The 14,670-nt window shown below is 54.1% G+C and overlaps 1 protein-coding gene across 1 annotated transcript in view; it reads left to right on the forward strand.

Moving 5' to 3' along the window:
• LOC147097618 (adhesion G protein-coupled receptor E3-like) overlaps positions 1 to 14,670 on the forward strand; it is a 127,416-nt gene that overhangs the window by 46,582 nt on the left and 66,164 nt on the right. The window contains exons 8-9 of the mRNA XM_085971588.1: positions 5,015 to 5,161; positions 10,554 to 10,700. Coding sequence (XP_085827714.1) covers positions 5,015 to 5,161; positions 10,554 to 10,700 — 294 coding nt within the window. The remainder of the gene's footprint in view (positions 1 to 5,014; positions 5,162 to 10,553; positions 10,701 to 14,670) is intronic.

Genomic DNA, 14,670 nt, shown 5'->3' on the forward strand with positions numbered 1-14,670 from the left:
GCGCTCCCTCAGTACAGCCCCTCCGACAGTGAGGCGCTCCCTCAGTACTGGCCCTCCGACAGCGCAGTATTCTCTCAAGACTGCGCATTCGACAGTGCAGCGCTCCCCTAGTACTGCCCCTCCGACAGTGCAGTGCTCCCTCAGTACTGCCCCTCCAACAGTGCAGGGCTCCCTCAGTGCTGCCCCTCCAATAGTGCAGCGCACCCTCAGTACTGCTCCACCAACAGTGCGGCACTCCCTCAATACTGCCCCTCGGACACTGCAGCACTCCCTCAGTGCTGCCCCTCTGACAGTGCAGTACTCCCTCAGTACTGCCTCTCCGACAGCGCAGCGCTCCCTCAGTGCTGCCCCACTGACAGTGCAGCGGTCCCTCAAGGATGTCTTGCTGCAGTTGTACAGGGCCTTGGTGAGACCACATCTTGAATATTGTGTGCAGTTTTGTTCGCCTTATCTGAGAAAGGATGTTCTTGCCATGGAGGGAGTGCAGCGAAGATTCACCAGGCTGATACCTGGGATGGCAGGAATGACGTATGAGGAGTGATTGGTTCGATTGGGCTTATACTCGCTGGAGTTTAGAAGAATGAGAGGGGATCTACATAAGAACATAAGAACATAAGAAGTAGGAGCAGGAGTAGGCTATACGGCCCCTCGGGCCTGCTCCGCCATTCAATAGGGTCATGGCTGATCCGAAACTAGACTCACGTCCACTTCCCTGCCCACTCCCCGTAACCCCTAATTCCCTTATCAGCTAGGAAACTGTCTATCTCCGTTTTAAATTTATTTAATGTTGCAGCTTCCACAGCTCTCTGAGGTAGCAAATTCCATAGATTTACTACCCTCTGAGTGAAGAAGTTTCTCCTCATCTCAGTTTTGAAACGGCAGCCCCTTATTCTAAGATTATGCCCCCTAGTTCTAGTCTCACCCATCAGTGGAAACATCCTCCCCGCATCCACCGGATCAAGCCCCCTCACAATCTCATTGAAACTTATAAAATTCTAACAGGACTAGACAGACTAAATGAAGGAAGGATGTTCCCGATGGCGGGGGTGTCCAGAAACAGGGGTCACAATCTAAGGATAAGGGGTAAGCCATTTAGGACAGAGATGAGGAGGAATTTCTTCACCTAGAGAGTGGTGAACCTGTGGAATTCTCTACCACAGAAGGCAGTAGAGGCCAATTCATTAAATATATTCAAGAAGGAGTTGGATATATTTCTTAAGGCTAAAGGGATCAAGGGATATGGAGAGAAGGCAGGGACAGGGTACTGAATTTGGATGATCAGCTATGATCTCATTGAATGGCGGAGCAGGCTCGAGGGGCCGAATGGCCTACTCCTGCTCCTATCTTCTATGTTTCTATGTACTGCCCCTCGGATAGTGTAGACCTCCCTCAGTACTGCACCTCCGACAGTGCAGCGCTCCCTCAGTACTGCCCCTCTGACCGTGCGGCACTCCCTCAGTACTGTTCTTCTGACAGAGCACCTCTCCCTCAGCACTGCCCTCCAACAGTGCGGCACTCCCTCAGTAGTGTCCCCCCAACAGTGCAGCGCTCCCTCAGTGCTGCCCCTCCGACAGTGTGGCGCTCCCCCAGTACTGCCCCTCCGACAGTGCAGCGCTCTCTCAGTACTGCCCCACCAACAGTGCAGCGCCCCCTCAGTACTGCACCGCCGACAGTGCAGCGCTCCCCCAGTACTGCTCCTCCGACAGTGCAGCACCCTCTCCGTACTGGCCCTCTGATAGTTCGGCGCTCACTCAGTATTGCCCCTCTGACAGTGCGGCGCTCCCTCAGTACTGCCCCTCCGACAGTGCAGCGCTCCCTCAATACTGCCCCTCCGACAGTTCAGCACTCCCGCAGTACTGCCCCTCTGACAGTGCAGCACTCCTTCAGTACTGCCCCACCGACAGTGCAGCACTCCCTCAGTACTGCCCCTCCAACAGTGCAGCATTCCCTCAGTACTGGTCCTCTGACAGTGCGGTGCTCCCTCAGTATTGCCCCTCTGACAGTGCAGTGATCCCTCAGTACTGCTCCACCGACAGTGCAGCACTCCATCAGTATTGCCCCGCCAACAGTGCAGCACTCCCGCAGTACTGCCCCGCCGACAGTGCAGTGCTCCCTCCGTACTGGCCCTCTGACAGTGCGGCGCTCACTCAGTATTGCCCCTCTGACAGTGCAGTGCTCCCTCAGTACTGCCCCTCCGACAGTGCAGCGCCCCCTCATTGCTGCCCCTCCAATAGTGCAGCGATCCCATAGTACTGCCCCGCCGACAGTGCAGCAGTCCCTCAGCACTGCCCCTCCAACAGTGCGGCACTCCATCAATACTGCCCCGCCAACAGTGCAGCACTCCCGCAGTACTGCCCTGCCGACAGTGCAGTGCTCCCTCCGTACTGGCCCTCTGACAGTGTGGCACTCACTCATTACTGCCCCTCCGATAGTGCAGCGCTCCCATAGTACTGCCCCGCCGACAGTGCAGCGCTCCCTCAATACTGCCACTCCGACAGTGCAGCACTCCCTCAGTACTGCCCCTCTGACAGTGCGGCGCTCCCTCAGTACTGCCCCTCCAACAGTGCAGTGCTCCCTCAGTACTGCCCCTCTGACAGTACAGCACTCCCTCAGTACTGCCCCTCCGACAGTGCGGTGCTCCCTCAGTACGGCTCCTCCGACAGTGCGGCGCTCCCTCAGTACTGCCCCTCCGACAGTGCTGCACTCCTTCAGTACTGCCGCTCCAACAGTGCAGCGCTCCCTCAGTACGGCTCCTCCGACAGTGCTGCACTCCCTCAGTACTGCCCCTCCGACAGTGCGGCGCTCCCTCAGCACTGCACTGTGAGTTACAGCCTAGATTATGATCAAGTCTGTGGAGTAGAGTGGGGACTGTGCACAGTTAACTATTCCCTCCACTCCAGCCCAAGTCAATTATACATCTGGGCTTCCAAACTTGGGTTGCAGTGAGAGAGATTGTTTTGAGCTCCATAACACTGTAGGGGGTTTCTCTTGCTCGTTCTGGTCTCCTACCAGGCTTCGTGCAATAATTACCCTTGAGTGGTTCGACCCACTCTTCCCTACGGTTCTAGACCTTGGACTTAGGTGCAGGGAACTGTAGTGCAGAGAAAAGCTCAATAGACCAGGTTGAATAGCACGAAATGGATGCTTTTATTATTAAACAGTTTGCAGCATTATAAAATACATGTCATAAGCACAGATTAAAGTAACTACAAGCATGCACATATCTATAAACTTAACTCTATGGAAATGGGAAACACACGGCACATCGTAAAAGGGGAAACACATTACGATTACCCTTAACCCCCTCCCCTAGACCTAAACTAAGTTTCGACTTGAGGAACTCGGGATCATGCTCACCACTTTCAGATTTGCGAAAAGGGGGTTCGCAGCCTTTTTGGCACAGCTTTCCGTCGTCACGTGGATTTGGAAACTTCTGGCGCAGCTTGTTTTCCTCTTGGTTCTCCTGCGATGAGGCTGCCGATACAGCCTTGGTGAGCGCTCGCCACGGATGAATCCGTTACCAACGTGACTTTAAGAACTGGATGCACATGGGTGAATCCATTACCGATGTGATGTTGAGACACTGGAGTGCTGGGCCCTGAGTGTCTTCTTCTCCGGCCTGGGTCGTCGATCTCCCAATGGTCTTCCTCGGGGCGGGACGCTGGTCCCAAAAAGCTTTCTTTATACCATCATAATTGTCCTTCTGAGGGTGTCTTCTTCTTCGGCCTGGGTCGTCGATGATCTCCCGACAAAAGTACCCGGGCCACCCTCGTCGTCTTCCCGTCGTGGCTGAGCCTTGCCTGGCCGAACACCAACCACGTTCCGAAACCGAAGTGCTGCCTTAACCGAAGAGTCGTAGAAGTTCCGAAGCGAAGCGTGAAGTGAAGCGTACTGATGGACCTTTCAATCCACAGTTATACCTTTTTGGGACAGTCTTATCTCCCGCCAAATCATAGTCCAGTCTTTGTAATATTTTTGGCGGGCAGAAATCTCTGCAGGGGCGCTTTGTCTTTGTAACGGGAGCCGGTGATAGCTTAACTGGCCTTCCTGGGCCGATAATGTCTTTTACTTTGTCACCGTAACTCGGTTCGTATATTGATCGGTCTGGAGATTGCCCTCGATGGCTGTTAAACGGTTTTCCTTTGTACAGTAAATGGGTTTAAGTGTTCATTCAATTGTCCGCCCATTTCTTGATGGGCCTCATCCTGTTACCCAAAACTGTCCTGTACTTAGAATCTAATTAGTATGTATGCTCAGTTCCATGAGTTTCGGTTTCCCGATATTGGCTTTCGCGGGCTTACTGTCCTCAATCCACAAGCCTGTCTGACTTGCAGTAACAGAAATCAAATGGTCCCAGAAACTGATCACGAGGTCCGGCGGCCATTTTGTATGCCCTTTTATCAAAGGTTTTTCTGTACAAGCTTCTTTTGGTCAATAAACTGTCTTATTAACCCTATTTTCTTGCGTGATTAATTACTGAAAATTTCGAATCTTACAACACAGGGGTGAAATACAAGCCGTTACAGGGCTGTTACATGCTGGTAGCAGCAACTTACAGTGAGAGATTCAGAGCATCACATTATCATGAGGAACAGTGAAGTGAAGTCCAGGCCAATACATTAAAGACACCTCGCAACAACAATGCTTGAAGGAGGGAAGGAAAGGAAGGAGGCGGGGAAGAAAAGGAAAGGAGGAGGGAAGTGAAGAAAAAAGGGAGGGAAGGAAAGGAATGGGCGAGGAAGGGAAAGAGGGAGGGATGGAGGAAGGAAAGAAGGCAGGGAAGGAAAGGCATGATTCAACATTTGCCTGGCATTAATGGGGCAGTAGCAGCCTCGAAACGATGCCATTCATTCTCACATAATTGGCGGATTTTGCGCCAATGCCAGTGAACGCAGTGAAACACATTGAACACACTCAGAAATAAGCCTTTGCTTCGTATCACTGTGTGCAGGATCGAAATGCTGCAGTTTGTGAGCGTTTCCAGTTTCAAGTCACGTTTGTTTCTTACTTACAGAGATCGATGAGTGTGAGTCTGACCCGTGCGGCTCTCATGCAACATGTACCAACACACCTGGATCTTTCTACTGTACCTGTGACAGAGGATTTGTCTCCAGTACTGGAGGGAAGAACTTCACTGATACGACAAGGATTGTTTGCCAAGGTAAAGATTTTCTGCTTCACCAAACCAACCACAAGGTTTGGTTTCAATCTTCAAAATAGTGCCATGGGGTCTTTTACATCCACCTCAGAGAGCAGACGGGGCCTCAATTTAACATCTTATCTGAAAGACGGCACCTCTGACAGTGCGGCACTCCCTCGGTACTGGCCCTCCGACACTGCAGCATTCTCTCAGTACTGCCCCTCCGACAGTGCAGTGCTCCCTTAGTACTGCCCCTCCGATGGTGCAGCGCTCCCTCAGTACTGCCCCTCTGACAATGCACAGCTCCCTCAGTACTGCCCCTCTGACAGTGCAGCGCTCTCTCAAGACTGCGCATCTGAGAGTGGGGCGCTCCCTCAGTACTGCCTCTCCGACAGTGCAGCGCTCCCTCAGTACAGCCCCTCCGACAGTGAGGCGCTCCCTCAGTACTGGCCCTCCGACAGCGCAGTATTCTCTCAAGACTGCGCATTCGACAGTGCAGCGCTCCCCTAGTACTGCCCCTCCGACAGTGCAGTGCTCCCTCAGTACTGCCCCTCCAACAGTGCAGGGCTCCCTCAGTGCTGCCCCTCCAATAGTGCAGCGCACCCTCAGTACTGCTCCACCAACAGTGCGGCACTCCCTCAATACTGCCCCTCGGACACTGCAGCGCTCCCTCAGTGCTGCCCCTCTGACAGTGCAGTACTCCCTCAGTACTGCCTCTCCGACAGCGCAGCGCTCCCTCAGTGCTGCCCCACTGACAGTGCAGCGGTCCCTCAAGGATGTCTTGCTGCAGTTGTACAGGGCCTTGGTGAGACCACATCTTGAATATTGTGTGCAGTTTTGTTCGCCTTATCTGAGAAAGGATGTTCTTGCCATGGAGGGAGTGCAGCGAAGATTCACCAGGCTGATACCTGGGATGGCAGGAATGACGTATGAGGAGTGATTGGTTCGATTGGGCTTATACTCGCTGGAGTTTAGAAGAATGAGAGGGGATCTACATAAGAACATAAGAACATAAGAAGTAGGAGCAGGAGTAGGCTATACGGCCCCTCGGGCCTGCTCCGCCATTCAATAGGGTCATGGCTGATCCGAAACTAGACTCACGTCCACTTCCCTGCCCACTCCCCGTAACCCCTAATTCCCTTATCAGCTAGGAAACTGTCTATCTCCGTTTTAAATTTATTTAATGTTGCAGCTTCCACAGCTCTCTGAGGTAGCAAATTCCATAGATTTACTACCCTCTGAGTGAAGAAGTTTCTCCTCATCTCAGTTTTGAAACGGCAGCCCCTTATTCTAAGATTATGCCCCCTAGTTCTAGTCTCACCCATCAGTGGAAACATCCTCCCCGCATCCACCGGATCAAGCCCCCTCACAATCTCATTGAAACTTATAAAATTCTAACAGGACTAGACAGACTAAATGAAGGAAGGATGTTCCCGATGGCGGGGGTGTCCAGAAACAGGGGTCACAATCTAAGGATAAGGGGTAAGCCATTTAGGACAGAGATGAGGAGGAATTTCTTCACCTAGAGAGTGGTGAACCTGTGGAATTCTCTACCACAGAAGGCAGTAGAGGCCAATTCATTAAATATATTCAAGAAGGAGTTGGATATATTTCTTAAGGCTAAAGGGATCAAGGGATATGGAGAGAAGGCAGGGACAGGGTACTGAATTTGGATGATCAACTATGATCTCATTGAATGGCGGAGCAGGCTCGAGGGGCCGAATGGCCTACTCCTGCTCCTATCTTCTATGTTTCTATGTACTGCCCCTCGGATAGTGTAGACCTCCCTCAGTACTGCACCTCCGACAGTGCAGCGCTCCCTCAGTACTGCCCCTCTGACCGTGCGGCACTCCCTCAGTACTGTTCTTCTGACAGAGCACCTCTCCCTCAGCACTGCCCTCCAACAGTGCGGCACTCCCTCAGTAGTGTCCCCCCAACAGTGCAGCGCTCCCTCAGTGCTGCCCCTCCGACAGTGTGGCGCTCCCCCAGTACTGACCCTCCGACAGTGCAGCGCTCTCTCAGTACTGCCCCACCAACAGTGCAGCGCCCCCTCAGTACTGCACCGCCGACAGTGCAGCGCTCCCCCAGTACTGCTCCTCCGACAGTGCAGCACCCTCTCCGTACTGGCCCTCTGATAGTTCGGCGCTCACTCAGTATTGCCCCTCTGACAGTGCGGCGCTCCCTCAGTACTGCCCCTCCGACAGTGCAGCGCTCCCTCAATACTGCCCCTCCGACAGTTCAGCACTCCCGCAGTACTGCCCCTCTGACAGTGCAGCACTCCTTCAGTACTGCCCCACCGACAGTGCAGCACTCCCTCAGTACTGCCCCTCCAACAGTGCAGCATTCCCTCAGTACTGGTCCTCTGACAGTGCGGTGCTCCCTCAGTATTGCCCCTCTGACAGTGCAGTGATCCCTCAGTACTGCTCCACCGACAGTGCAGCACTCCATCAGTATTGCCCCGCCAACAGTGCAGCACTCCCGCAGTACTGCCCCGCCGACAGTGCAGTGCTCCCTCCGTACTGGCCCTCTGACAGTGCGGCGCTCACTCAGTATTGCCCCTCTGACAGTGCAGTGCTCCCTCAGTACTGCCCCTCCGACAGTGCAGCGCCCCCTCATTGCTGCCCCTCCAATAGTGCAGCGATCCCATAGTACTGCCCCGCCGACAGTGCAGCAGTCCCTCAGCACTGCCCCTCCAACAGTGCGGCACTCCATCAATACTGCCCCGCCAACAGTGCAGCACTCCCGCAGTACTGCCCTGCCGACAGTGCAGTGCTCCCTCCGTACTGGCCCTCTGACAGTGTGGCACTCACTCATTACTGCCCCTCCGATAGTGCAGCGCTCCCATAGTACTGCCCCGCCGACAGTGCAGCGCTCCCTCAATACTGCCACTCCGACAGTGCAGCACTCCCTCAGTACTGCCCCTCTGACAGTGCGGCGCTCCCTCAGTACTGCCCCTCCAACAGTGCAGTGCTCCCTCAGTACTGCCCCTCTGACAGTACAGCACTCCCTCAGTACTGCCCCTCCGACAGTGCGGTGCTCCCTCAGTACGGCTCCTCCGACAGTGCGGCGCTCCCTCAGTACTGCCCCTCCGACAGTGCTGCACTCCTTCAGTACTGCCGCTCCAACAGTGCAGCGCTCCCTCAGTACGGCTCCTCCGACAGTGCTGCACTCCCTCAGTACTGCCCCTCCGACAGTGCGGCGCTCCCTCAGCACTGCACTGTGAGTTACAGCCTAGATTATGATCAAGTCTGTGGAGTAGAGTGGGGACTGTGCACAGTTAACTATTCCCTCCACTCCAGCCCAAGTCAATTATACATCTGGGCTTCCAAACTTGGGTTGCAGTGAGAGAGATTGTTTTGAGCTCCATAACACTGTAGGGGGTTTCTCTTGCTCGTTCTGGTCTCCTACCAGGCTTCGTGCAATAATTACCCTTGAGTGGTTCGACCCACTCTTCCCTACGGTTCTAGACCTTGGACGTAGGTGCAGGGAACTGTAGTGCAGAGAAAAGCTCAATAGACCAGGTTGAATAGCACGAAATGGATGCTTTTATTATTAAACAGTTTGCAGCATTATAAAATACATGTCATAAGCACAGATTAAAGTAACTACAAGCATGCACATATCTATAAACTTAACTCTATGGAAATGGGAAATACACGGCACATCGTAAAAGGGGAAACACATTACGATTACCCTTAACCCCCTCCCCTAGACCTAAACTAAGTTTCGACTTGAGGAACTCGGGATCATGCTCACCACTTTCAGATTTGCGAAAAGGGGGTTCGCAGCCTTTTTGGCACAGCTTTCCGTCGTCACGTGGATTTGGAAACTTCTGGCGCAGCTTGTTTTCCTCTTGGTTCTCCTGCGATGAGGCTGCCGATACAGCCTTGGTGAGCGCTCGCCACGGATGAATCCGTTACCGACGTGACTTTAAGAACTGGATGCACATGGGTGAATCCATTACCGATGTGATGTTGAGACACTGGAGTGCTGGGCCCTGAGTGTCTTCTTCTCCGGCCTGGGTCGTCGATCTCCCAATGGTCTTCCTCGGGGCGGGACGCTGGTCCCAAAAAGCTTTCTTTATACCGTCATAATTGTCCTTCTGAGGGTGTCTTCTTCTTCGGCCTGGGTCGTCGATGATCTCCCGACAAAATTACCCGGGCCACCCTCGTCGTCTTCCCGTCGTGGCTGAGCCTTGCCTGGCCGAACACCGACCACGTTCCGAAACCGAAGTGCTGCCTTAACCGAAGAGTCGTAGAAGTTCCGAAGCGAAGCGTGAAGTGAAGCGTCCTGATGGACCTTTCAATCCACAGTTATACCTTTTTGGGACAGTCTTATCTCCCGCCAAATCATAGTCCAGTCTTTGTAATATTTTTGGCGGGCAGAAATCTCTGCAGGGGCGCTTTGTCTTTGTAACGGAAGCCGGTGATAGCTTAACTGGCCTTCCTGGGCCGATAATGTCTTTTACTTTGTCACCGTAACTCGGTTCGTATATTGATCGGTCTGGAGATTGCCCTCGATGGCTGTTAAACGGTTTTCCTTTGTACAGTAAATGGGTTTAAGTGTTCATTCAATTGTCCGCCCATTTCTTGATGGGCCTCATCCTGTTACCCAAAACTGTCCTGTACTTAGAATCTAATTAGTATGTATGCTCAGTTCCATGAGTTTTGGTTTCCCGATATTGGCTTTCGCGGGCTTACTGTCCTCAACCCACAAGCCTGTCTGACTTGCAGTGACAGAAATCAAATGGTCCCAGAAACTGATCACGAGGTCCGGCGGCCATTTTGTATGCCCTTTTATCAAAGGTTTTTCTGTACAAGCTTCTTTTGGTCAATAAACTGTCTTATTAACCCTATTTTCTTGCGTGATTAATTACTGAAAATTTCGAATCTTACAACACAGGGGTGAAATACAAGCCGTTACAGGGCTGTTACATGCTGGTAGCAGCAACTTACAGTGAGAGATTCAGAGCATCACATTATCATGAGGAACAGTGAAGTGAAGTCCAGGCCAATACATTAAAGACACCTCGCAACAACAATGCTTGAAGGAGGGAAGGAAAGGAAGGAGGCGGGGAAGAAAAGGAAAGGAGGAGGGAAGTGAAGAAAAAAGGGAGGGAAGGAAAGGAATGGGCGAGGAAGGGAAAGAGGGAGGGATGGAGGAAGGAAAGAAGGCAGGGAAGGAAAGGCATGATTCAACATTTGCCTGGCATTAATGGGGCAGTAGCAGCCTCGAAACGATGCCATTCATTCTCACATAATTGGCGGATTTTGCGCCAATGCCAGTGAACGCAGTGAAACACATTGAACACACTCAGAAATAAGCCTTTGCTTCGTATCACTGTGTGCAGGATCGAAATGCTGCAGTTTGTGAGCGTTTCCAGTTTCAAGTCACGTTTGTTTCTTACTTACAGAGATCGATGAGTGTGAGTCTGACCCGTGCGGCTCTCATGCAACATGTACCAACACACCTGGATCTTTCTACTGTACCTGTGACAGAGGATTTGTCTCCAGTACTGGAGGGAAGAACTTCACTGATACGACAAGGATTGTTTGCCAAGGTAAAGATTTTCTGCTTCACCAAACCAACCACAAGGTTTGGTTTCAATCTTCAAAATAGTGCCATGGGGTCTTTTACATCCACCTCAGAGAGCAGACGGGGCCTCAATTTAACATCTTATCTGAAAGACGGCACCTCTGACAGTGCGGCACTCCCTCGGTACTGGCCCTCCGACACTGCAGCATTCTCTCAGTACTGCCCCTCCGACAGTGCAGTGCTCCCTTAGTACTGCCCCTCCGATGGTGCAGCGCTCCCTCAGTACTGCCCCTCTGACAATGCACAGCTCCCTCAGTACTGCCCCTCTGACAGTGCAGCGCTCTCTCAAGACTGCGCATCTGAGAGTGGGGCGCTCCCTCAGTACTGCCTCTCCGACAGTGCAGCGCTCCCTCAGTACAGCCCCTCCGACAGTGAGGCGCTCCCTCAGTACTGGCCCTCCGACAGCGCAGTATTCTCTCAAGACTGCGCATTCGACAGTGCAGCGCTCCCCTAGTACTGCCCCTCCGACAGTGCAGTGCTCCCTCAGTACTGCCCCTCCAACAGTGCAGGGCTCCCTCAGTGCTGCCCCTCCAATAGTGCAGCGCACCCTCAGTACTGCTCCACCAACAGTGCGGCACTCCCTCAATACTGCCCCTCGGACACTGCAGCGCTCCCTCAGTGCTGCCCCTCTGACAGTGCAGTACTCCCTCAGTACTGCCTCTCCGACAGCGCAGCGCTCCCTCAGTGCTGCCCCACTGACAGTGCAGCGGTCCCTCAAGGATGTCTTGCTGCAGTTGTACAGGGCCTTGGTGAGACCACATCTTGAATATTGTGTGCAGTTTTGTTCGCCTTATCTGAGAAAGGATGTTCTTGCCATGGAGGGAGTGCAGCGAAGATTCACCAGGCTGATACCTGGGATGGCAGGAATGACGTATGAGGAGTGATTGGTTCGATTGGGCTTATACTCGCTGGAGTTTAGAAGAATGAGAGGGGATCTACATAAGAACATAAGAACATAAGAAGTAGGAGCAGGAGTAGGCTATACGGCCCCTCGGGCCTGCTCCGCCATTCAATAGGGTCATGGCTGATCCGAAACTAGACTCACGTCCACTTCCCTGCCCACTCCCCGTAACCCCTAATTCCCTTATCAGCTAGGAAACTGTCTATCTCCGTTTTAAATTTATTTAATGTTGCAGCTTCCACAGCTCTCTGAGGTAGCAAATTCCATAGATTTACTACCCTCTGAGTGAAGAAGTTTCTCCTCATCTCAGTTTTGAAACGGCAGCCCCTTATTCTAAGATTATGCCCCCTAGTTCTAGTCTCACCCATCAGTGGAAACATCCTCCCCGCATCCACCGGATCAAGCCCCCTCACAATCTCATTGAAACTTATAAAATTCTAACAGGACTAGACAGACTAAATGAAGGAAGGATGTTCCCGATGGCGGGGGTGTCCAGAAACAGGGGTCACAATCTAAGGATAAGGGGTAAGCCATTTAGGACAGAGATGAGGAGGAATTTCTTCACCTAGAGAGTGGTGAACCTGTGGAATTCTCTACCACAGAAGGCAGTAGAGGCCAATTCATTAAATATATTCAAGAAGGAGTTGGATATATTTCTTAAGGCTAAAGGGATCAAGGGATATGGAGAGAAGGCAGGGACAGGGTACTGAATTTGGATGATCAACTATGATCTCATTGAATGGCGGAGCAGGCTCGAGGGGCCGAATGGCCTACTCCTGCTCCTATCTTCTATGTTTCTATGTACTGCCCCTCGGATAGTGTAGACCTCCCTCAGTACTGCACCTCCGACAGTGCAGCGCTCCCTCAGTACTGCCCCTCTGACCGTGCGGCACTCCCTCAGTACTGTTCTTCTGACAGAGCACCTCTCCCTCAGCACTGCCCTCCAACAGTGCGGCACTCCCTCAGTAGTGTCCCCCCAACAGTGCAGTGCTCCCTCAGTGCTGCCCCTCCGACAGTGTGGCGCTCCCTCAGTACTGCCCCTCCGACAGTGCAGCGCTCTCTCAGTACTGCCCCACCAACAGTGCAGCGCCCCCTCAGTACTGCACCGCCGACAGTGCAGCGCTCCCCCAGTACTGCTCCTCCGACAGTGCAGCACCCTCTCCGTACTGGCCCTCTGATAGTGCGGCGCTCACTCAGTATTGCCCCTCTGACAGTGCGGCGCTCCCTCAGTACTGCCCCTCCGACAGTGCAGCGCTCCCTCAATACTGCCCCTCCGACAGTTCAGCACTCCCGCAGTACTGCCCCTCTGACAGTGCAGCACTCCTTCAGTACTGCCCCACCGACAGTGCAGCACTCCCGCAGTACTGCCCCGCCGACAGTGCAGTGCTCCCTCCGTACTGGCCCTCTGACAGTGCAGCGCCCCCTCATTGCTGCCCCTCCAATAGTGCAGCGATCCCATAGTACTGCCCCGCCGACAGTGCAGCAGTCCCTCAGCACTGCCCCTCCAACAGTGCGGCACTCCATCAATACTGCCCCGCCAACAGTGCAGCACTCCTGCAGTACTGCCCTGCCGACAGTGCAGTGCTCCCTCCGTACTGGCCCTCTGACAGTGTGGCACTCACTCATTACTGCCCCTCCGATAGTGCAGCGCTCCCATAGTACTGCCCCGCCGACAGTGCAGCACTCCCTCAGCACTGCCCCTCCGACAGTGCGGCACTCCCTCAGTAGTGCCCCTCCGACAGTGCAGCGCTCCCTCAGTACTGCCCGTCCGACAGTGCGACACTCCATCAGTACTGCCCCTCCGAAAGTGCAGCATTCACTCATTGCTGCCCCTTCGACAGTGCGAGGCTCCCGCAGTACTGCCCCTCTGACATTGCGGTGCTCCCTCAATACCTACCCTCTGACAGTGCAGCGCCCCCTCAGTACTGCCCCGCCGACAGTGCGGCGCTCCCTCAGTACTGCCCCTCCGACAGTGCGACGCTCCATCCGTACTGCCCCTCCAACAGTGCCGCAATCCCTCAGTGTTGCCCCTCCGACAGTGCAGTACTCCCTCAGTACTGCCCCTCCGACAGGGCAACGCACCCTCAGTACTGCCACACTGACAGTGCAGCGCTCACTCAGTGCTGCCCCTCTGACAGTGCGAGGCTCCCTCAGTACTGCCACTCTGACAGTGCGGCGCTCTCTCAGTACTGACCCTCCGACAGTGCAGCGCTCACTCAGTGCTGCCCCTCTGACAGTGCGAGGCTGCCTCAGTACTGCCTCTCCAACACTGCAGTACTCCCTCAGTACTGCCCCTCCGACAGGGCAACGCACCCTCTGTGCTGCCACACTGACAGTGCAGCGCTCCCTCAGTGCTGCCCCTCCGACAGTGCGAGGCTGCCCCAGTACTGCCCCTCCGACAGTGCGGCGCTCTCTCAGTACTGACCCTCCGACAGTGCGGAGCTCCCTCAGTGCTGGCCCATCGACAGTGCAGCATTCCCTCAGTGCTGCCCCTCTGACATTGCGGCACACCCTCATTATTGCCACTCCAACAGTGCAGCGCAACCTTAGTACTGCCCCACCGACAGTGTGGCACTCCCTCAGTACTGCCCCTCTGCCAGTACGGCGCTCCCTCAGTACTGACCCTCTGACAGTGTTGTAGACCCTCAGTACTGACCCTCCAATGGTGCAGCACTCCATCTGTACTGCCCCTCCGACAGTGCGAAACTCCATCAGTACTGCCCCTCCGACAGTGCAGCGTTCACTCAGTGTTGCCCCTCCGACAGTGCGAGACTCCCTCAGTACTGCCCCTCCGACATTGCGGAGCTCCCTCAGTACTGTCCCTCCAAAAGTGCAGCGCTCCCTCAGTACTGCCCTTCCGACAGAGCGGTGCTCCCTCCGTAATGCCCCTCCGACAGTGCAGTGCCCCCTCAGTACTGCCCCACCGACAGCACGGCACTCCCTCATTACTGCCCCTCCGACAGTGCGGCGCTCCCTCAGTACTGCCCCATCGACAGTGCAGCACACCCTCAGCACTGCCCCTCCGACAGTGTGG

Source organism: Somniosus microcephalus, chromosome 31 (assembly GCF_052327205.1).
Source record: "Somniosus microcephalus isolate GS21.2 chromosome 31, FLI_Smic_1.0, whole genome shotgun sequence".
Lineage (NCBI taxonomy): Eukaryota > Metazoa > Chordata > Chondrichthyes > Squaliformes > Somniosidae > Somniosus > Somniosus microcephalus.